The sequence below is a fragment of the Haliotis rubra genome, unplaced genomic scaffold (assembly GCF_003918875.1).
Source record: "Haliotis rubra isolate DU_JTF1 unplaced genomic scaffold, ASM391887v1 Scf12, whole genome shotgun sequence".
In the NCBI taxonomy this organism is placed as follows: domain Eukaryota; kingdom Metazoa; phylum Mollusca; class Gastropoda; order Lepetellida; family Haliotidae; genus Haliotis; species Haliotis rubra.
The window spans coordinates 3,832,176-3,857,256 of record NW_025765114.1 but is presented as its reverse complement, the minus strand read 5'-3'; the positions used below and the strand labels follow the sequence as shown (position 1 = coordinate 3,857,256).

The window sequence follows — 25,081 nt, the reverse complement described above, 5'->3', positions numbered from 1 at the left end:
TATAGTATCGTTGTATTGGAATATGATCAGTTATAATGAGAGTAGGGATATATTACTTCGTTGTATTGGAATAGGATGTGATTAAGACTATAGGTATAAGTATTGTTTGTACTGGAATAAGATCAGTTATGATGTGAGATGGGTCATAGCACCGTTGTATTGGAATGACATCCATTAAGACTTCTGGTAGGAATATACTTTATCATTCAAGTTGAAGAAGGCCATTATGACTTGGTATATATCACGATCCATTACTACCAACAGTAGGGATATGGTTGTTATGGAATTACTAATGGTAGTGTAGCAGGGCGTGGAGTCATCCCACAGATGCCATCCTTACCTTGTCAGCTTGCTGACTGATCAGAAGGTCCGGATTAACACGGGACTCGGAAATGTTATGGTCATGTGGATAAAGGCGTCCGACTCCTGATCAGAAGGTCAGAGTGGTTGCAGAATTCGAGCAGGGGACTCGGAACGGTCTGGCAGCGCATATAGTAGGATAATAGTATCGTCGTCCTAGAATAATAGGTGATTGTAGTTCTTCCTACATGGAATGATGTACGGTGAAGTACGTACACACTTATAACGAACTGACAGATATTACGAACTTTGTTTTGTCCCAGGCACTTACTGTATATTATAGTCTCAGTGCCTATAACAAAATACGGTTATAACGAACTAAAAATAACGGTCCATTTGAGTTCGGTATAACCGTAGTTAATTTATTGCAATTAATTTTGTCATAATGCCATGTTTGTGGGTGGCATTTGTAAAACACACTGGTACTTGGATAACATGTAAACTTCTTGCAATGTATTAATCTGTGTGTTAAAGGCTGAGTTCACAAACACTCATAAGATGATACTCATCAGCAGAACTAAGGTGACAAGATGTCCAGGTATGGAGCAGTGCATACAGCATGTGTGCTGCTGATGGCGACTGTTACCGTCAGTAAAGTTTGTGACGCGTCCCATAGTTGGATGAGTTCAAACAAATCTAGTTAACAGTCTAAGAAGGAAAGTCAAGACTGAGACAGTGTCTACCTTTCATTGTGAGCTACACTCGAGCATGCTCTTTCTACCAAGGTTCAAGGGACTTATGCTTAAAAGTTGTTGAATAAAGGTTCCAACATTCATGGCTTCCAATAAACTTTCAAAACGTTTCATGGTCGTGAGTGAGTGAGTGAGTGAGTACAGTTTGCCAACGCTAACCTTTCAGTGAGTGAGTATGGTTTTACGCCGCTTTTAGCAATATGCCAGCAATATTACGACGGTGGAGACCAGAAATGGGCTTCACACATTGTACCCATGTGGGGAATCAAATCCCGGGTCTTGGCGGGATGTCTAATGAAAGTAGTTTTTCAACTTGTACCATATCTGTGCTTGCCTTTTTTCGAGACGAGTGCCGTCATTCTCGCTTTTCATGAACACCCAGTATCGTCACTATTTAATAATGATAACATAAAAGCATGCTTAGGATAAAGTCGGAATCGTGCAAAGGATAGGCTTTTACCAGGGCTTTATTATCATTTAGGAAAGGTCGCTTTGTCGCTTTTATGCATTACGCATATTATGTTGACTCTCATAGACATAACTGGTGATGTTTTTAGAGATGCAAATACACTTTCAAACATACAACGGACTCTGTTATTTTGCAGTGATTTCACATGTGTTTATGTTTTATTCAGAGAGACAGTTTCCGTCATTTTAACACCAAACATCTGTGCCCCAAGAGTAGTCATTGCATTGGGTGAGTGAGTGAGTGTTAGTATACCACATAACATATTTTAAGTTCTCCGGGTGTAGTAAATCTTTTAAACATTCATTTGCTCTCTGCTTCTCAGTTGATTGGCAAGTTAGATAGGTATTTGTGCGCGATGGTTCAAAATATTCAAATTCCACGACCAGAGGGTTTTGAAAATTTCTTCTTGACAGCTGGACTGTCCTATTAAAGGCAAGATAATTTATGGTGGACAAGTATTTAATTATATCATGAAGCGACATTTCGATGGTTGAGATACTTTTACCGCTGTTAATCAACTGCAATACCATTGGGTTGTGACGCTGATAGTCATATTGTATCGTAGATGTGACATGGGTTGTGACTCTGATAGTCATATTGTATCGTAGATGTGACATGGGTTGTGACGCTGATAGTCATATTGTATCGTAGATGTGACATGGGTTGTGACGCTGATAGTCATATTGTATCGTAGATGTGACATGGGTTGTGACGCTGATAGTCATATTGTATCGTAGATGTGACATGGATCTTGACGCTGATAGTCATATTGTATCGTAGATGTGACATGGGTTGTGACGCTGATAGTCATATTGTATCGTAGATGTGACATGGGTTGTGACGCTGATAGTCATATTGTATCATCGTAGATGTGACATGGGTTGTGACGCTGATAGTCATATTGTATCGTAGATGTGACATGGGTTGTGACGCTGATAGTCATATTGTATCGTAGATGTGACATGGGTTGTGACGCTGATAGTCATATTGTATCGTAGATGTGACATGGGTTGTGACGCTGATAGTCATATTGTATCGTAGATGTGACATGGATCTTGACGCTGATAGTCATATTGTATCGTAGACGTGACATGGATTGTGATGTTGATGGTCATATTGTATCGTAGACGTGACATGGATTGTGATGTTGATGGTCATATTGTATCGTAGACGTGACATGGATTGTGGTGTTGATAGTCACATTGTATCGTAGATACTAGGCTGTGTCGGATGTTGATGGTCATATTGTATCGTAGACGTGACATGGATTGTGATGTTGATAGTCATATTGTATCGTAGACGTGACATGGATTGTGATGTTGACAGTTATATTGTATCGTAGATGTGACATGGATTGTGGTGTTGATAGTCACATTGTATCGTAGATACTAGGCTGTGTCGGATGTTGATGGTCATATTGTATCGTAGACGTGACATGGATTCTGATGTTGATGGTCATATTGTATCGTAGACGTGACATGAATTGTGATGGTGATAGTTATATTGTATCGTAGACGTGACATGGATTGTGGTGTTGATAGTAACATTGTATCGCAGATTCTAGGCAGTGTAGGATGTTGATAGTAACATTGTATCGCAGATTCTAGGCAGTGTCGGATGTTGATGGTCATATTGTATCGCAGATTCTAGGCAGTGTCGGGTGTTGATGGTCATATTGTATCAAAGATATGCCAGGACAAGTGACATTAATTATTAAAGTATTATGTTACATTTTCAACAGAACATGTCACATTTAAAGTCACCGTTGACGAGACATAGGGTGTTGTATTGATAACCATATTGTATCGCAGACATGACACAATTCGTGATGTTGATTGTTATTCAATACCTCAGATATGACACAGTGTGTGATATTGATGGTCGTATTGTATCGTAGATACAACATGACGTCAGGTAACAATGGTTATATTGTATCGTAGACATGACATTGTGTATAATACCGATATTCCTGTTCTATCATAGTCATTACATGGATTGAAGTATAGACAGATATAGTGATATTGAACCGTCGCATGTTAGCAACGTAATGTTGCAGTACATCGAGAGGTTTTATCGGAAGGTACGTTTTTTTTAGAGGAAAGCCGAAATGAGTATTTACGTCGCAGTAGAGGTAGAGTAGTCTCTTTGGTATGGCTGTGCTGCTTCAGTTGCATTTTATGCTATTAACATGTTTTGACCGAAAAAGGTCTTGACAATCCAGATGAAATATTTTACGAACTTTTCCGCGTTAGCTGTTTTATGGCCTCTAAATATGTTTATGTCAGTTTCAGCCTAATTTTAGAAAATACATTCAATAACAGGACAATAAAATACGTTCATGTATTTCCCTTGTGACAGATATTGTACAACGCACTTTTCAATATTGGTTGAAATGAAAATACACATGGACTCCTTTTCGCCAACTATGCCATGTGGCATTGCGTTGGAAGGGAGATAACTCTGTTTTAGCATCACTATTAACAAATACACGTAGAAATCACAGATCAAACAGTTTACAATTATTTATGTTGATACCCAAATCAAATCTGTGGTCTGTGGAATAATATAAAGCAGGCTTTCTTTCTATTCTTTGTGAACTTTAAACCACAGAAATGGTACCACACACACTGTTGTCATCGCGTGTTTCATTTTCCTTGAGGATATCGCTATATTTTTGTTGATTTTGTTCCTCGAAAATAATTATTTATAAAATGGCCATGTGGTAAGTAAAGGATTTCGTACTATTGTTTAGTACAAGAAACTCATCCATGATTCGTCATGCCATATATATTCAGGCAATAAACAGTATGAGTTTCTACATGTGATATAGTAATAATAATAATAATAGTGGATATTTGTAAAGAGCCAGTGTCCACCCACTCATGCATGCTCATGGCGCATTAAAACTATTTACAGAAGAAGGGAAAATGTCAATTATAGGCTTTAGTAAAAAGGAATATTCTTTATGTCTTTAGGGTCTTCTTAAAAGAGTCTAGGGTCGGGGCGAGTTTGATTTGGAGCGGTAGAGAGTTCCATAAGAGAGGCGCGACATGCTGAAAACTCCTCTTTCCAAAAGAGGTGAGCCGAGCTTGAGATACTTTGAGGAGCTGTTGATCCTGGGAACGTAGAGTTCTGGAAGGCACATACTGGGTTAGGAGAGATGAGAGATATGTAGGGGCAAGGTTTCTTGAGACACTTAAAGACTGTACGCAGAACTTTGAAGTCAACTCGGTATTGAACAGGAAGCCAGTGCAAAGACTTTATCACAGGGGTATATGATCATATTTAGAACTCAAAGATATAATTCTAGCGGCTGTATTCTGCACTTTCTGGAGTTTTTTCATGTATTCTTTGGATATTCCAGTGAGAAGGCTATTGCAGTAGTCTAGGCGGGAAGACACAAGACATCTGACCAGGATATGTGCACTCTCTTTAGTGATGTATGTTCGGATGGTACCAATGGAACGAATGTGAAAGTAGCATGTCTTACACAGAGATGATCCACTTGTGCAGACATGGAAAGGTCAAACTTAATACCTCGTATTTAAATTTGAAACCATGAGCTCTAGAGCGAGGTTTCAAATGTAGAAATAAACTGTTTAATCAGATATCGAGTGTATGCTATTCTTGGGGTCATTGTGACATGCATCATTGCGCAGTCATCTACAGTAATTTACCCCAGTTGACAACGGTATTATAATCTGTACGTCACATCATAATATATTAAAGATGTTGTCATTCATGAAGTAGTTTTCTCTGTTATTAATAATAAACTACAAAACTGCCAATCGAAGAGGTGACTTTTTGCTATACGTTGTCATGCTTACAGTAGCAGGTCCTATTATCCTGTTTGAAATAATATTTGAGGTAGAGTGTCTCGCATTAATTAAGTGACCTTTTTTGGTACTCGTGCTCGCATTATTGCGGTGACGCATTAATTTCACGATTCACAGTATTTGCCCATGTTCACCACTCAAACACTACTGTTGAACATTCACGCACAACCATGTCAAGTGGTGGAATAACGTACGAGACTGGATTATTTTACACACGCTTCAAGCACTATTTCTTTTGGTTACGACCGATTTCCCTGCAAAGGTGACCTGTCTCTGTTCTAGCTGGCATGCGTCTCACATTAGTAAGTCTCCGATTTCAGTACAGAGGAATACGTTTTAGGTGACAGTTACCACATAAGGGACAATATTTCATAAACATTTGCACACAAGGAAATAGACGTTTTTTTCCGAGGTCCATATGCCCCTAAGTTTGCCATGTACATGTATACGTTCAGATGACCTGCTGAAACTACATTCCTTAAAGACGGTGTGGGAGTGTGCAATGTATGTACGCGTGGATATCACGTGTGTACCACAAAGGAACACTACAACCATCAAACACACCTTCACAGTGCAGGTGAACATCGCAGACTTGTTCTGTTGACTAACAGTACCTGAAAATAGTTTACAGAAAACATTTGTTGAATTATCTAAATAAGATATCACACAAAAGGAATCTCTCAATTTTCAGAAACTGCAGTGATCGAGACTTGTAAAGTGTAACTTGGATGGAGTGTATTGGATGTATTTGTTTCGGATCACAATGACAGACTTCGCAACTTAGTGTGAAAGTCTCATCACACGATAAACTTACCTAACACTTCAAGCTCTGTAACGCGAATGCTTCCGACTGTGGCAGCCACCACTTTGTACATTATGGAACAATATATCCATAATATATCCAAACTAAAAGCATGTTTAGCCTTTCTCATTGATTTGCTTAATGTTCAAACAAATGTTTTCAAAATACAAGAAGAAACTGAAGTGTCATATATAGTCGTGTTTGCACTAGAATTTACCTACGATCTAAACCAAAAACTGTCTGTACAAACTTAAGCATCATCTTCACATATAAATCTCTTAGTGGAAAAAATATGCATGGGAATTTGATAAGCATGTATGATATGTTTCTTTATTGCAATAATTATCGACGTCAGGTGTTAGTAATAACGCATTTATGTGTATTTTACGGACGCTTCAAGCACTGATGCCATGGATTCCAAGAAGGAGACTTTTACGGTTAACTTGTTAAGTGATGGGGTTTCACTTTTGTCGTAAGTTTACTATGTCATGAGACGAAATATATATGTTTGTGATGTTACTACTGTCATGAGAAGGGAGGTATATGTTTGTGATAATACTACAGTCAAGAGACGAGAGTTATATGTTTGTGATATTACTATTGTCATGAGACGAAATGTATATGTTTCTGATATTACTATTGTCATGAGACGAGATGTATATGTTTGTGATATTACTACTGTCATGAGAAGGGAGGTATATGTTTGTGATAATACTACTGTCATGAGAAGGAAGGTATATGTTTGTGATAATACTATTGTCATGAGAAGGGAGGTATATGTTTGTGATAATGCTATTGTCATGAGAAGGGAGGTATATGTTTGTGATATTACTACTGTCATGAGAAGGGAGGTATATGTTTGTGATAATGCTATTGTCATGAGAAGGGAGGTATATGTTTGTGATAATACTACTGTCATGAGAAGGGAGGTATATGTTTGTGATAATGCTATTGTCATGAGAAGGGAGTTATATGTTTGTGATATTGCTACTGTCATGAGAAGGGAGGTATATGTTTGTGAAAATGCTTTTGTCATGAGAAGGGAGGTATATATTTGTGATAATGCTATTGTCATGAGAAGGGAGGTATATGTTTGTGATATTGCTACTGTCATGAGAAGGGAGGTATATGTTTGTGATAATGCTATTGTCATGAGAAGGGAGGTATATGTTTGTGATAATACTACTGTCATGATAAGGGAGTTATATGTTTGTGATAATGCTATTGTCATGAGAAGGGAGTTATATGTTTGTGATATTGCTACTGTCATGAGAAGGGAGGTATATGTTTGTGAAAATGCTTTTGTCATGAGAAGGGAGGTATATGTTTGTGATAATGCTATTGTCATGAGAAGGGAGGTATATGTTTGTGATAATACTACTATATTGAGACGGGAGGTATATGTTTGTGATAATACTATTGTCGTGAGACGGGTGGTATATGTTTGTGATAAAACTATTGTCATGAGAAGGGAGGTATATGTTTGTGATAATGCTATTGTCATGAGAAGACATGTTTTTTTTGTGATAATGCTATTGTCATGAGAAGGGAGTTATATGCTTGTGTTATTACTACTGTCATGAGACGAGATGTATATGTTTGTGATATTACTACCGTCATGAGAAGGGAGGTATATGTTTGTGATAATACTATTGTCATGAGAAGGGAGGTATATGTTTGTGATAATACTACTGTCATGATACGGAGGTATATGTTTGTGATAATACTACTGTCATCAGAAGGGAGGTATATGTTTGGGATATTACTACTGTCATGAGGAAGGGAGGTATATGTTTGTGATATTACTACTGTCATGAGACGGGAGGTATATGTTTGTGATAATACTACTGTCATGAGACGGGAGTGATATGTTTGGGATAATATTACTGTCATGAGAAGGGAGGTATATGTTTGTGATATTACTGTTGTCATCTGAGGAGGATGTATGTTTGTGATAATACTACTGTCATGAGAAGGGAGGTATATGCTTGTGATAATAATACTGTCATAAGAAGGAGGAATATCTTTGTGATAATACTACGGTCATGAAAATGGATGTATATGTTTGTGATATAACTGTTGTCATGAGAGGATGTCTGCTTGTGATAATACTAGTGTCATGATAAGGGAGGTATATGTTTGTGATAATAATACTATCATGAGACAGGAGGTATATGTTTGTTATAATACTACTGTCATGAGAAGGGAGGTATATGTTTGTGATAATACTACTGTCATGAGAAGGGAGGTATATGTTTGTGATAATACTACTGTCATGAGACAGGAGGTATATGTTTGCGATAATACCACCGTCATGAGACGGGAGGTATATGTTTGCGATAATACCACCGTCATTAGAAGGGAGTTATATGTTTGCGATAAAACTACTGTCATGAGAAGGGAGTTATATGTTTGTGATAATACCACTGTCATGAGAAGGGAGATATATGTTTGCGATAATACTACTGTCATGAGAAGGGAGATATATGTTTGTGATAATAGTACTGTCATGATAAGGGAGGTATATGTTTGTGACATTACCACGTGCACTGTCATGAGAAGGGAGGTATATGTTTTGATATTACTACTGTCATGAGATACGGGAGTTATATCTTTGTGATAATACTACTGTCATGATACGGGAGGTATATGTTTGTGATAATACAACTGTCATGATACGGGAGTTATATGTTTGTGATAATACTACTGTCATGATACGGAAGGTATATGTTTGTGATAATACTACTGTCATGAGAAGGGAGGTATATGTTTGTGATATTGCTACTGTCATGAGAAGGAGGTATATGTTTGTGAAAATGCTTTGTCATGAGAAGGAGGTATATGTTTGTGATAATACTACTGTCATGATAAGGGAGTTATATGTTTGTGATAATGCTATTGTCATGAGAGAGGGAGTTATATGTTTGTGATATTGCTACTGTCATGAGAAGGAGGTATATGTTTGTGAAAATGCTTTTGTCATGAGAAGGAGGGTATATATTTGTGATAATGCTATTGTCATGAGAAGGGAGTTATATGTTTGTGATAATACTACTATATTGAGACGGGAGGTATATGTTTGTGATAATACTATTGTCGTGAGACGGGTGGTATATGTTTGTGATAAAACTATTGTCATGAGAAGGGAGGTATATGTTTGTGATAATGCTATTGTCATGAGAAGACATGTTTTTTTTGTGATAATGCTATTGTCATGAGAAGGGAGTTATATGCTTGTGTTATTACTACTGTCATGAGACGAGATGTATATGTTTGTGATATTACTACCGTCATGAGAAGGGAGGTATATGTTTGTGATAATACTATTGTCATGAGAAGGGAGGTATATGTTTGTGATAATACTACTGTCATGATACGGGAGGTATATGTTTGTGATAATACTACTGTCATCAGAAGGGAGGTATATGTTTGTGATATTACTACTGTCATGAGACGGGAGGTATATGTTTGTGATAATACTACTGTCATGAGACGGGAGGTATATGTTTGTGATAATACTACTGTCATGAGACGGGAGTGATATGTTTGGGATAATATTACTGTCATGAGAAGGGAGGTATATGTTTGTGATATTACTGTTGTCATCTGAGAGGATGTATGTTTGTGATAATACTACTGTCATGAGAAGGGAGGTATATGCTTGTGATAATAATACTGTCATAAGAAGGGAGGAATATCTTTGTGATAATACTACGGTCATGAGAATGGATGTATATGTTTGTGATATTACTGTTGTCATGAGAGAGGATGTCTGTTTGTGATAATACTACTATCATGAGACGAGAGTTATATGTTTGTGATAATAATACTGTCATGAGACAGGAGGTATATGTTTGTGATAATACTACTGTCATGAGAAGGGAGGTATATGTTTGTGATAATACTACTGTCATGAGAAGGAGTTATATGTTTGTGATAATACTACTGTCATGAGACAGGAGGTATATGTTTGTGATAATACTACTGTCATGAGACAGGGAGGTATATGTTTGTGATAATACCACTGTCATGAGAAGGGAGATATATGTTTGCGATAATACTACTGTCATGAGAAGGAGTTATATGTTTGTGATAATACCACCGTCATGAGAAGGAGATATATGTTTGCGATAATACTACTGTCATGAGAAGGGAGATATATGTTTGTGATAATAGTACTGTCATGAGAAGGGAGGTATATGTTTGTGACATTACCACGTGCACCGTCATGAGAAGGGAGGTATATGTTTTGATATTACTACTGTCATGATACAGGAGTTATATCTTTGTGATAATACTACTGTCATGATACGGGAGGTATATGTTTTGTGATAATACAACTGTCATGATACGGGAGTTATATGTTTGTGATAATACTACTGTCATGATACGGGAGTTATATGTTTGTGATAATACTACTGTCATGATACGGGAGGTATATGTTTGTGATAATACTACTGTCATGAGAAGGGGAGTTCATGACTGTCAGGATAATACTAATACTGTCATGAGGGAGTTATATGTTTGTGATAATACTACTGTCATGATAAGGGAGGTATATGTTTGTGATAATACTACTGTCATGATATGGGAGGTATATGTTTGTGATAATACTACTGTCATGAGAAGGGAGGTATATGTTTGTGATAATACTACTGTCATGAGACGGGAGTTATATGTTTGTGATAATACTACTGTCATGAGAAGGGAGGTATATGTTTGTGATAATACTACTGTCATGAGAAGGAGGTATATGTTTGTGATAATACTACTGTCATGAGAAGGGAGGTATATGTTTGTGATAATACTACTGTCATGAGAAGGGAGGTATATGTTTGTGATAATACTACTGTCATGAGACAGGAGGTATATGTTTGTGATAATACTACTGTCATGAGAAGGGAGGTATATGTTTGTGATAATACTACTGTCATGAGAAGGGAGGTATATGTTTGTGATAATACTACTGTCATGATACGGGAGGTATATGTTTGTGATAATACTACTGTCATGAGAAGGGAGGTATATGTTTGTGATAATACTACTGTCATGAGAAGGAGGTATATGTTTTGTGATAATACTACTGTCATGATACAGGAGGTATGTGTTTCTACCGTCATGTGATAATATATACTGTCATGAGACAGGAGTTATATGTTTGTGATAATACTACTGTCATGAGAAGGGAGTATATGTTTGTGATAATACTACTGTCATGAGAAGGGAGTTAATTGTTTGCGATAATACTACCGTCATGAGAAGGGAGGTATATGTTTACGATAATACTATTGTGATGAGACAGGAGTTATATGTTTGCGATAATACTACTGTCATGAGACAGGAGTTATATGTTTGTGATAATACTACTGTCATGAGAAGGGAGGTATATGTTTGTGATAATACTACTGTCATGAGAAGGGAGTTATATGTTTGCGATAATACTACTGTCATGAGAAGGGAGGTATATGTTTACGATAATACTATTCATGATGAGACAGGAGTTATATGTTTGCGATAATACTACTGTCATGAGAAGGAGTTATATGTTTGTGATAATACTACTGTCATGAGACGGGAGGTATATGTTTGTGATAATACTACTGTCATGAGACAGGAGTTATATGTTTGCGATAATACCACCGTCATGAGAAGGGAGGTATATGTTTGCGATAATACCACCGTCATTAGAAGGGAGTTATATGTTTGTGATAATACTACTGTCATGAGAAGGGAGGTATATGTTTGCGATAATACTACTGTCATGAGAAGGGAGTTATATGTTTGCGATAATACCACCGTCATTAGAAGGGAGTTATATGTTTGTGATAATACTACTGTCATGAGAAGGGAGGTATATGTTTGTGATAATACTACTGTCATGAGACGGGAGGTATATGTTTGCGATAATACCACCGTCATTAGAAGGGAGTTATATGTTTGTGATAATACTACTGTCATGATACGGGAGTTATATGTTTGTGATAATACTACTGTCATGATACTGGAGGTATATGTTTGTGATAATACTACTGTCATGATACGGGAGGTATATGTTTGTGATAATACTACTGTCATGAGAAGGGAGGTATATGTTTGTGATAATACTACTGTCATGATATGGGAGTTATATGTTTGTGATAATACTACTGTCATGAGAAGGGAGGTATATGTTTGTGATAATACTACTGTCATGAGACGGGAGTTATATGTTTGTGATAATACTACTGTCATGAGACGGGAGGTATATGTTTGTGATAATACTACTGTCATGAGACGGGAGTTATATGTTTGTGATAATACTACTGTCATGATAAGGGGGAGTTATATGTTTGTGATAATACCACTGTCATGAGACGGGAGGTATATGTTTGTGATAATACTACTGTCATGATAAGGTATATGGTTATATGTTTGTGATAATACCACCGTCATGAGAAGGGAGGTATATGTTTGTGATAATACTACTGTCATGAGACGGGAGTTATATGTTTGTGATAATACTACTGTCATGAGAAGGGAGGTATATGTTTGTGATAATACCACCGTCATGAGAAGGGAGGTATATGTTTGCGATAATACCACCGTCATCAGAAGGGAGTTATATGTTTGTGATAATACTACTGTCATGAGAAGGGAGGTATATGTTTGTGATAATACTACTGTCATGAGACGGGAGGTATATGTTTGCGATAATACCACCGTCATTAGAACCGGAGTTATATGTTTGTGATAATACTACTGTCATGATACGTTTGGAGTTATATGTTTGTGATAATACTACTGTCATGATACCACCGTCATGGAGGTATATGTTTGTGATAATACTACTGTCATGATACGGGAGGTATATGTTTGTGATAATACTACTGTCATGAGAAGGGAGTTATATGTTTGTGATAATACTACTGTCATGAGACGGGAGGTATATGTTTGTGATAATACTACTGTCATGAGACGGGAGTTATATGTTTGTGATAATACTACTGTCATGAGAAGGGAGGTATATGTTTGTGATAATACTACTGTCATGACGAGTTATAGTATATGTTTGTGATAATACTACTGTCATGAGACGGGAGGTATATGTTTGTGATAATACTACTGTCTGTCATGAGTCATGAGAAGGAGGTATATGTTTGTGATAATACCACCGTCATGAGAAGGGAGGTATATGTTTGTGATAATACTACTGTCATGTTACGGGAGTTATATGTTTGTGATAATACCACCGTCATGAGAAGGGAGGTATATGTTTGCGATAATACCACCGTCATCAGAAGGGAGTTATATGTTTGTGATAATACCACTGTCATGAGAAAGGGGATATATAGACTAACAACTAGTCTCTGAAATGAACATATTTTACTGAAAAAAAGTTCATAGTAAAAAAAAAATATACATAATGAAAAGGAGCCCTGAGACTTTCTTCATTTTCAGAGACTAAACAAATCTGCAGAGGGATAATTTTTTGGAATTTCACAACACATGCAAAGATTCTTATCACCCATTACTGCTTTAATTGAGTGTGACAGGAATATTTACTGTCCCCACCGCCTCCCAGTCCTACTGCCAGCAGTGTGGGTCGATAATACTACTGTCATGAGACGGGAGTTATATGTTTGTGATAATACCACCGTCATGAGAAGAGAGGTATATGTTTGTGATAATACTACTGTCATGAGAAGGGAGGTATATGTTTGTGATAATACTACTGTCATGAGACGGGAGTTATATGTTTGTGATAATACCACCGTCATGAGAAGGGAGGTATATGTTTGTGATAATGCTATTGTCATTAGACAATATTATGAGACCAGGAGATATACATGATCACACAGCCCCAACCAATCTGTGAAGGAGAAGACATTCACTACAGTGCTTTGTCCTTTAATATATGGTCAGCTCAAAACAAACGGTCAGTGCCCATCGATGTCGGGACATCTGTATACATGTATATAAATCTACCCGTGAAATATATTTCAAGAGTACGTTGTATTATGATGTGAGCCATAACAAGGGCTCTACATACTTGAATGCGCCTCGACATGCATTAAAAGCATGTTTCAGTAAAACAGGAAAATATAAACGAACACTTAGACAAAAGTCATGATCGAGTGTTGAGTCTTGTCCCCTCGAAGTGCCACCCTTCACACAGTCGTAGAGTATTGTTCCTATATACAAGTATAATACAACAAGTCAGGTGTATTTTGTACAGTGTCTGAATGCAGCGTGTCGCTACTGCTAGACGTTGACCCCTGTCACTTCATCTTGTCTTCACGGAGCTTCATGTCGCCGGCACTGAATATCATTCTATGTCTGTCGAATTGTGGCGCAGCACGAAACTTGAGATCAGTCCCATGGAACCAGTCTAGCAACCCAGTGACTCCGTAGTTCACGTTGTATCTACAAGACAAGGAATTACAGAATACAGCATCTTGTCTCGTCGATGTTTCTTCTGAAAGCTAACCATTAAATGAAAGGCGTAATATTGTATGTCTATAGATAGATAAGCTAACGTTTCTCAGAAATAGGCAATATTTAAAGGCTCCTTTAATGAGGGGGTCGTGAATATATAGGACTTTTGACATTGCACATGCTGCTGACCCTGACAGTGAGAAAACAGTATCATCCCTATTCAGATGATAGTATACGAGTGCCTCACTTTCAGTTTGCACCTCTTCGAACACAAGTTACATACAAAGACTCATTAATAAAACGAACCAACGATCACACAATTCTGGCGCCCCTAAGGGAGACAACTCTGCAGTAAGACGCCATAGACGACTTGGCCATCCCTGTCAAATGTATAAAGGTATTATCAGTGTAAAGGAAATGGGTGTATTGAGAAGAACGCGAAAGACCATTGGTGTGATGATTATGGTGATGATGGTGGTATGATGATGGTGATGTGATGATGATGGTGATGATATAATGATGATGGTTATGGTGATGATGATGGTGATGTGATGATGATGATATAATGATGATGGGTATGGTGATGATGATGATGGTGATGATCATCATTACATCATCATCACCATTGGTCTTTGTGTTCTTTTCAATACACCTATCATCATCGTCTCACTTTAGATGGTGGAAGTCGTGGAACTCAGACGACGTGAGGATCGGCAGATGGTAGCCGCTGTGGTGGATCATGGTGGTGAAGGTGGCGACGGCGAACCACGCCCACGTGGTCAGGAGGCAGGATCCGCACACCAGGGGCCCGAGGACAAGAGGGATGATGTTGGAGAAGATGTATTCAATGGGGTGGGCGTAGACGGCGACATAGCTGACGGGGGCCGTCCACTCGTGGTGCTGCTTGTGTATCCAGCTGTAGAACACGGGGTGATGAAGTAGCCTGGGGGAAGATGTTATATGTGTTTACAACCCACCATCATTCCAGACTGGCGTTCTTGGGAACTACTTGAAAAATGAGACCATCGGGAATGAAAGTTATGATAACACGTGTACATAAAGGTATGTAACCTTAAATATGTTTTCAGGAAAAATAAGTCAATAAATGATAGAAAATTAACGTTTTTCTTGTTATAATGGAGGTTTGTTTGCAAGCCATTTGAGACCACAACACATAATAATATAAGAAAACATTCAGTGATATATCGGCAAACATCCTTGATAACAATTGTATTGTATATTCCTTGCATTATGATGGCTACACTGGACCCATTCGCAAACATAGCGCTCCGTTAAGAATGTGATGTCATATTCATCTGTTTTATCAGTACCTTGTGTACCTTGTATATTTATCGTGATTGTAATGTGATTGGACAGCATTTTTATTGTCGCATGTTTGGAATCTAAATAAAGGTATGGTGGCGATGGCCACAGGATAGAACGGAGATATGTTACACTAGAGTACCGAGGATGATACATAAAGCATGAAGTTATGAATTCTTACAGGATTGGCCAGAAAATAGCTGTTGCTATATTGCAATGATAAGTGATGTATAATAAAACTATGCAGCATGCAAACTGCCTCGTGCAAAACGTGTTGATTCGCTTAGATAAGGTGCTACATCTTATCACCACACACGCCTGAATTATTAGTGATAGTACAACAATTTTACGGAAGCAAGGAAAACGTTGTCAACCTGTGAGAGTAATAAAATCCAAATTCCTCCAGGACAACAAACACAGCAAAGTCGCGAATGAAGTCAACTGGTTGAGGTAGGGTCAAGGTCAGGTCGCAGCCTCGGTATCGCTGTAGACCGGCATTGACGAAGCTGAGAGGCAGGCCGACGAAGATCTGGTTGGTGATGACGACTTTTGTTGTTTGCCAAAGTGGGCCGGACTTAACCTTTAATAAAAGTTGCAATTAGTTGTAGATAAAGTAAAAATATTACCACAATTAAGGACAGGTAGAAACTGCAACTGATATCTGTTTGAAGGAACGTTCAGCTCGAAAACAAACAAGCTCTTTCGTGTGCAGAGTTGTGTCCCCTGTTAGTGCACAATGAATTTCGGACAAGTTGAACAGGTTGAAGTCAAATGTCCACTGGTACTCCAGCAACAGGGATTGGATTGATGTGATTAGAACATCCAGTCATCAAGTCCCATTATTTGCAAACTGTATACAGAATGAACACTGCATTGGGTGCATTGGTGTATGTCTCGCGTCATATAGCTGGAATGTTGCTGCATGCGAGGTTTAACAACAGACACGCAAATTCATACATGGTCAGTTTTTTAGGCAACAATGAAAAGGTACATATTTAGCAGTCGGTATCTACTCACATTTCCCCCCATAACTAACCTGATATCACTGATACATTGATCAACACACTCATGCCCCAACTCTGTCACTCACACATATGCCACAGATCTGGAAACAATTTTATGGCCAAGCTAATCCTTTCACGGAAGTGATTTTGTTTTCCCAAGTAGTTTTTTACCAGTAAATGTTTGCGATTCCGCCATTAGAAAACCATGTATACACAAGAATTAGCAAGAACGTATGCTTAATATACTGATATGAATACAATATCCAATCGCTGTCAAGAAATAGCAAGGCTTCAGCAATAACCTGTATATTGTCGAGACCAGAATCCTTCACATAATGGTGACAGTCGTGGGTCAAAACAACGTGACGACAAGGTCACGAAGTGTCACGTGCAGATAGAAGGCCTGGGATCGCGTTTACGAGACCGAGGTATAATCTGGCTGTGACTATGTGTCACCTTGGTGCAGTGACTATCAATGTATCTTGTTGTCCTAGATCTAGAGTAGGTGCACATGCACCTTAAATTGATATACCCATATTGTGGTAAATGCAATAATCACGTCACGTTACGAATACAAATACATTTGGACAAAGGTGAAATGGATATTGTTTCAATGTTCTGTGCCCTACCCCATCAACATATTGCTTGTATCTTAAGCAGCGTCTTTGGTAACACAGATGATATTGGAAATTGTGAGATGATAACATTGACAAGTATTGGTTAAATGTTGTTACAGCATCTGCATGTCTATATTATTTTGCCCTTCACCTATATCACCTAAATATCCAGTGAGTATACCGGCTTATACTTCAGTGAGTATACTAGATAATACTTTCGTGAGTATACTAGCTAATACATCAGCTAATACTGGTGTGGGTATACCTGTTAATACTTGAATGAGTATATCAGCTAATACTTTCATGTATATATCAATGGGTAATGCTGTAAGTGGCATCTGAAATATTGGTACGAAGAAAGAGGACAATATAATGTTTTGACATTTTTGCAACAGACATCAATTCACAGAACAAGGTGTGCCCAAACTGGTGGAAAACCGCTTACCACGTTTTCAAAAATTCTCCTTTAGTCTTTGAAACATTCGGTAGGTGTTGTCACATGCGAATCATGCAATATTATTTTCTTACTTTAGTTTAGAATTATATGCATATCCTTGATATTTGTTTGCACATACATGCACCTGCATCTACCGACCTCCTGCCCCCAACAAAAATTTTAAAAAAACCAAAAACAGCAACAAAATACAAATAAACACAAAACAGCATTAAGACAAAACAAAACAAAAACAACAACAATCAAATCCAAAAAGCAAACCACCAAATAACAACAAACAATGATTCACCTTTACTTGGGAACACCATTTGCTGGTTATTCTTAAAACTCGGGCTCAATACATAGTTGACATAGTACAACGATCAATGATTTTTGCAGATACCTCTAATGATAAAGATTTCATAAAACAATTCTAATGATGATTAATGTGTGTTGTTTCAAGGTCTACAATGGTGTGCTGTCACATGACTTGCAGATACTCGACGCGTGTGTCACAAGCTGCTGAAGATTCGCGATTCACGACACGATTCTTAAGGGTAATCTTGTAATAGACAACCTGTCTGGGAGTTTTCATTTGTATTCGCCATGCATGTATTATGACCTCATGGTTATTGCATAAAATCTAAACTCTATACGCCATGGATTAAGTTGCAGGCACGAACTGTCATAAGTACACTGACGTACAAAAAAGAGTACACAACTGGTTCTTTCGGACTGTTTTCTCCAAAACAGCGTAAGTATGTGTTTACCTTTTAACGTATAAGTCACAAAAAAACACAAAAACAAAAACAACAAAAACCCGTTAGCTTAGCAATGGAAGGTAGAGACAATTTGTGAAAGTAGCTCTGAAGCATATATATGCGCATGATTCTGTTCAATGATAAATGAGGTCTTGGGTTTCATTCTGAGCCAACCTAACCATGTCCATAATTACAAGAAATATCTTCTGAAAACAGTGTCTATTGCATAAATCTAACTCTATAATGAACATTATATATTTATTATGAAATAATGACACTAGGTGTCGGCTAAAATATGAGCGTAACCTGCGCCACTGGTGGAACATGTCATAATGCATGCAAAGAAACGTCAAATGTTCATGTTCAGAGGACAGGGCGATATTCGGCACTACGGGGCCATAAGTCACAATACGTAGTTTCATCAGATACCATGTTCGTCACCGATGCGACACCCTTGGAACTGCCCTCCATACGATTAATAGCTTTTAAGTAGCTTATCACGCCACCGTGATAAGCTACTTGGGCATGATCATCAGTCGAACGATGCTGGCTGAAATCTTGGTAGAAAGAACATGCAAAAGTTGTGGAACGTAGGCACTAAAGGCAAGAACTGTTTGAAAGTTAATAAAGAAATAGTTGACTACTGGAAACTTGAAGTGATACTGTCACTCCTCTGGAGAGATTGTGACTCCCTTAATATGTATGTTTAGAATATGGAGCACTTGAGGTGGTCTCCCTAGACTTTGTTTCTAATTGGGTAAAGCAATGGAAGGGAAATTTCACCCACACCTTGTTAAATCAATCCATTGATTAACCAACCAACGAGCTAGTCATTCAGCCATCCAGTAAACCAACTCACTAACCAGCCAAACAGCCAGCCAGCCAGCCAATCAGTCAGTCAGTCAGCCAGCAGGTAAACCATCCAACAAGCCCACCAACCAACCAATCATATTAGTTTACCGGTTCGTTTTTGCCAGGCTGGACTTTAAACTGTTTCATCCACGCCGGTCTACCGGTGACGTCCACGACGAGAAACAACGTCCCCACCACCCAGAATACGGCGACTGACACCAAGTAGGTTCCTGAAAACAGAGTGAAGAAACAACTATAGTCTGGTCTTTGTTTCGCTATCGCCAACATCACATTAAAGCTAAAGAAAACATAATAATCATTTGTTTTTGTTTGGTTTGTCATTCTCGGTTCATGTCACAAACCGTCTGCGTACCTTGTTGAAGTTGTGTTGATAAATATGGCGTAGGTTGATGTCGACATTGTGTTAATGGGCTATACCTTCACAGATTTTGTTACTGTGTATTAAACTTGACATTGGTATTATGCCAGAGAGATATAACTTGACATTGTGTCAGTGTTGTGAATACTGAGTGTTGAGGCTTGGCATGAACATCTTGTCAGGAGACTGTGGCTTGACATGGATTGTCCCAATGTGTTAAGTCTTGACATGGTCATTGTCCCATTGTGTTAAGTCTTGACATGGACATTGTCCCATTGTATTATGTCTTTACATGGACATTGTCCCATTGTGTTACGTCTTGACATGGACATTGTCCCATTGTGTTACGTCTTGACATGGACATTGTCCGAGTATATCGTGGCTTGACATGGACATGGTCCCAATATATCATGGCATGACATGGACATTGTCCAATTGTGTTACGTCTTTACATGGACATTGTCCCATTGTATTATGTCTTTACATGGAGATGGTCCCAGTATATCGTGGCATGACATGGGCATTGACCCCTTGTGTAATGTCTACATGGACATTGTCCCATTGTGTTATGTCAACATTCACATTGACCCAGTGTGTTATGTCTACATGGACATTGTCCCATTGTGTTATGTCTACATGGACATTGTCCCATTATGTTATGTCAACATTAACATTGACCCATTGTGTTATGTCAACATTCACATTGTCCCAGTGTGTTATGTCAACATTCACATTGTCCCAGTGTGTTATGTCAACATTCACATTGTCCCAGTGTGTTATGTCAACATTCACATTGTCCCAGTGTGTTATGTCAACATTCACATTGACCCGGTGTGTTATGTCAACATTCACATTGACCCGGTGTGTTATGTCAACATTCACATTGTCCCAGTGTGTTATGTCAACATTCACATTGACCCGGTGTGTTATGTCAACATTCACATTGACCCGGTGTGTTATGTCATGACATTGCCATAGTCCCAGTGTGTTATGTCATGACATTGCCATAGTCCCTGTGTGTTATGCCATGACATTGCCATAGTCCCTGTGTGTTATGTCATGACATTGCCATAGTCCCTGTGTGTTATGTCATGACATTGCCATAGTCCCAGTGTGTTATGTCATGACATTGCCATAGTCCCTGTGTGTTATGTCATGACATTGCCATAGTCCCAGTGTGTTATGTCATGACATTGCCATAGTCCCTGTGTGTTATGTCATGACATTGCCATAGTCCCTGTGCGTTATGTCACGACATTGCCATAGTCCCAGTTAGTGTTTATGTCAGCGACATTGCCATAGTCCCTGTGTGTTATGCCATGACATTGCCATAGTCCCAAAAGTAGTGTTAATGTCATGACATTGCCATAGTCCCTGTGGTGTGTCATGACATTGTCATAGTCCCTGTGTGTGTTATGTCATGACATTGCCATAGTCCTGGCGTGTTTATTGCTGCGATACTGCCATAGTCCTAGTGTGTTATGTCATGACATTGCCATAGTCCCTGTGTGTTATGCCATGACATTGCCACCATAGTCCCTGTGTGTTATGTCGCTGACATTGCTATAGTCCCTGTGTGTTATGTCATGACATTGCCATAGTCCTTAGTGTTATGTCATGACATTGCCATAGTCCCTGTGTTATGCCATGATATTGCCATAGTCCCTGTGTGTTATGTCATGACACGCCATAGTCCCCGTGTGTTATGTCATGACATTGCCATAGTCCCAGTGTGTTATGTCATGACATTGCCATAGTCCCCGTGTGTGTTATGTCATGACATTGCCATAGTCCCTGTGTGTTATGTCATGACATTACCATAGTCCCTGTGTGTTATGTCATGACATTGTCATAGTCCCTGTGTGTTATGCCATGACATTGCCAGAGTCCCTCTGTGTTATGTCATGACATTGCCATAGTCCTTAGTGTGTTATGTCATGACATTGCCATAGTCCCCTGTGTGTTATGCGCCATGACATTGCCATAGTCCCAGTGTGTTATGTCATGACATTGCCATAGTCCCGTGTGTGTTATGTCATGACATTGCCATAGTCCCTGTGTGTTATGTCATGACATTGCCATAGTCCCTGTGTGTTATGTCATGACATTGCCATAGTCCCTGTGTGTTATGTCATGACATTGCCATAGTCCCAGTGTGTTATGTCATGACATTGCCATAGTCCCTGTGTTTTATGTCATGACATTGCCATAGTCCTGTGTGTTATGTCATGACATTGCCAGAGTTCCCCTGTGTTATGCCATGACATTGCCATAGTCCCTGTGTGTTATGCGTCATGACATTGCCATAGTCCCTGTGTGTTATGTCATGACATTGCCATAGTCCCTGTGTGTTATGTCATGACATTGCCATAGTCCCTGTGTGTTATGCCATGACATTGCCATAGTCCCTGTGTGTTATGTCATGACATTGCCATAGTCCCTGTGTGTTATGTCATGACATTGCCATAGTCCCTGTGTTAGTTGTGTCATGACATTGCCATAGTCCTTAGTGTGTTATGTCATGACATTGCCATAGTCCCTGTGTGTTATGTCATGACATTGCCATAGTCCCTGTGTGTTATGTCATGACATTACCATAGTCCCTGTGTGTTATGCCATGACATTGTCATAGTCCCTGTGTGTTATGCCATGACATTGCCATAGTCCCTCTGTGTTATGTCATGACATTGCCATAGTCCCAGTGTGTTATGTCATGACATTGCCATAGTCCCTGTGTGTTATGCCATGACATTGCCATAGTCCCAGTGTGTTATGTCATGACATTGCCATAGTCCCTGTGTGTTATGTCATGACATTGCCATAGTCCCTGTGTGTTATGTCATGACATTGCCATAGTCCCTGTGTGTTATGTCATGACATTGCCATAGTCCCAGTGTGTTATGTCATGACATTGCCATAGTCCCTGTGTGTTATGTCATGACATTGCCATAGTCCCTGTGTTTTATGTCATGACATTGCCATAGTCCCTGTGTGTTATGTCATGACATTGCCAGAGTCCCTGTGTGTTATGCCATGACATTGCCATAGTCCCTGTGTGTTATGTCATGACATTGCCATAGTCCCTGTGTGTTATGTCATGACATTGCCATAGTCCCAGTAGTGTTATGTCATGACATTGCCATAGTCCCTGTGTGTTATGCCATGACATTGCCATAGTCCCTGTGTGTTATGTCAGTGACATTGCCATAGTCCCCGTGTGTGTTATGTCATGACATTGCCATAGTCCCAGTGTGTTATGTCATGACATTGCCATGAATCCCTGTGTTATGTCATGACATTGCCGCCACAGTCCCTGTGTGTTATGTCATGACATTACCATAGTCCCCGTGTGTTATGCCATGACATTGTCATAGTCCCTGTGTGTTATGCCATGACACTGCCGCATAGTCCCCTGTGTGTTATGTCATGACATTGCCATGAATCAGTGTTATGTCGTCAGCGACATTGCCATAGTCCCTGTGTGTTATGTCAACATTCACATTGACCCAGTGTGTTATGTCATGACATTGCCATAGTCCCTGTGTGTTATGTCATGACATTGCCATAGTCCCAGTGTGTTATGTCAACATTCACATTGACCCGGTGTGTTATGTCATGACATTGACATAGTCCCAGTGTGTTATGTCATGACATTGCCATAGTCCCTGTGTGTTATGTCATGACATTGCCATAGTCCCAGTGTGTTATGTCATGACATTGCCATAGTCCCTGTGTGTTATGTCATGACATTTCCATAGTCCCTGTGTGTTATGTCATGACATTGCCATAGTCCCTGTGTGTTATGTCATGACATTGCCATAGTCCCTGTGTATGGTGGCTTGACTTGGACACACAATGCACATATGTAACTGTGTTATGGTGTGATATGATTCACTGTACTCCTTGACTGACATTTAGAAGTGATACAGGTGAAACGCAGTGATCCTCACAATACAGACATCCATACATTTCCCCTTCTTTACTTCTGACATAAACATTGTTACCGTGTTATAGATTTAGAAACGTCAAGCATGTTTGGGTTAGACATAAACGTTGTGCTGTGTACTAGTGAGTGAATGAGTGGTTTTACGCCACTTTTAGCAATATTCCAGCAATCACGGCGGGGACACCAGAAATGGGCTTCACACATTGTATTCATGTAGGGAATCGAACCCGGGTCTTCGGCGTGACGAGCGAGCGCTTTAACCACAAGGCCCCCCAAACACACACACACACACACACACACAACAACAACAACAACAACAAAACAAACACACACACACACACACACACACACACACACACACACACACACACACACACACACACCTGCTGTGTTATTACCTGGTATATACAACTGTAGGTTGTCTGTGTTGGACGTATTGTGTTACGTTACCCGTGTCTATTCACTCGTGTCTGTCCTATTTTCCTTACATAGATAACGCCGCGTACGAATGAAAATATTCATTTTGTCATCATGTCTTCGTGACAGTCATACTTACCCATCGACGCCAGCCATATTCCATGATCAGATTCAGTCATATTCTTCAGAGTAGCGTTCATCATGTTGACAAATGTGATATACCTCCGGCACGGACCGATATAACGTACAAAAATAACATCGCCGTTAGTCAACAGACGACGGAACAAAGTCCGAGCCGTGTCGCACCGTGACCTGGAAACTTGCCAAACATACCTCGTTGTAACACAGTAATCGATAAAATGCTCTTCACCACCGACTTTAAGATATTTGATATGATGAATAAGAGTGACAGGATTATGCCATATCTTTCTTTACAGAGTTGATGATATTTCCGTATTTCAATATTTGAGAGGATCTTTTAGAGAGTTAGTGCTCTTTTACGATTTAAGGCTGTACTGATTTAGCTATTCTTATTAGTCTTTCTAAAGTGCAATGGTCTTTTACCGATAAGAGGATTGCCTACATAATCAGTAGCGTCGTGCAACCGTGTCCCTGGGGGTGCGGCAGACCCGTACATTGAGTGCCTTACAGATCACAGTTGTTCAAGTACAGCTTTCTCATTTTCAGAGCATGCATTGCACAATTGTCGCTAATTGGTTATTTGTGCAACAACAATAGGAAACATGATACAGGCGCATGTTTATTATCTGGCACA

General features: G+C 39.1%; 1 protein-coding gene across 1 annotated transcript; it reads right to left on the bottom strand.

The window, feature by feature from the left end:
- Positions 1–14,030: 14,030 nt before the first annotated feature.
- Positions 14,031–24,605, bottom strand: LOC124262850 (fatty acid hydroxylase domain-containing protein 2-like). Its single transcript, XM_046697435.1, has 5 exons — positions 24,446–24,605; positions 19,673–19,794; positions 16,272–16,477; positions 15,245–15,517; positions 14,031–14,562 (listed from the first exon to the last, which is right to left on the bottom strand). The coding sequence occupies exons 1-5, from the start codon at positions 24,507–24,509 to the stop codon at positions 14,418–14,420; spliced, it is 810 nt and encodes a 269-aa protein (XP_046553391.1). The 5' UTR covers positions 24,510–24,605; the 3' UTR covers positions 14,031–14,417.
- Between the last annotated feature and the right edge of the window lie 476 nt (positions 24,606–25,081).

Bases quoted from the DNA above. Each gene is read 5' to 3' on its own strand.
- LOC124262850 (XM_046697435.1), bottom strand. From the start codon at position 24,509: ATGATGAACGCTACTCTGAAGAATATGACTGAATCTGATCATGGAATA. The intron at 19,795-24,445 runs GTAAGTATGACT...CTCTGTTTTCAG, and splicing joins AATATGGCTGGCGTCGATGG to GAACCTACTTGGTGTCAGTC. The intron at 14,563-15,244 runs GTGAGACGATGA...CTTGTCTTGTAG, and splicing joins CACGACTTCCACCATCTAAA to ATACAACGTGAACTACGGAG.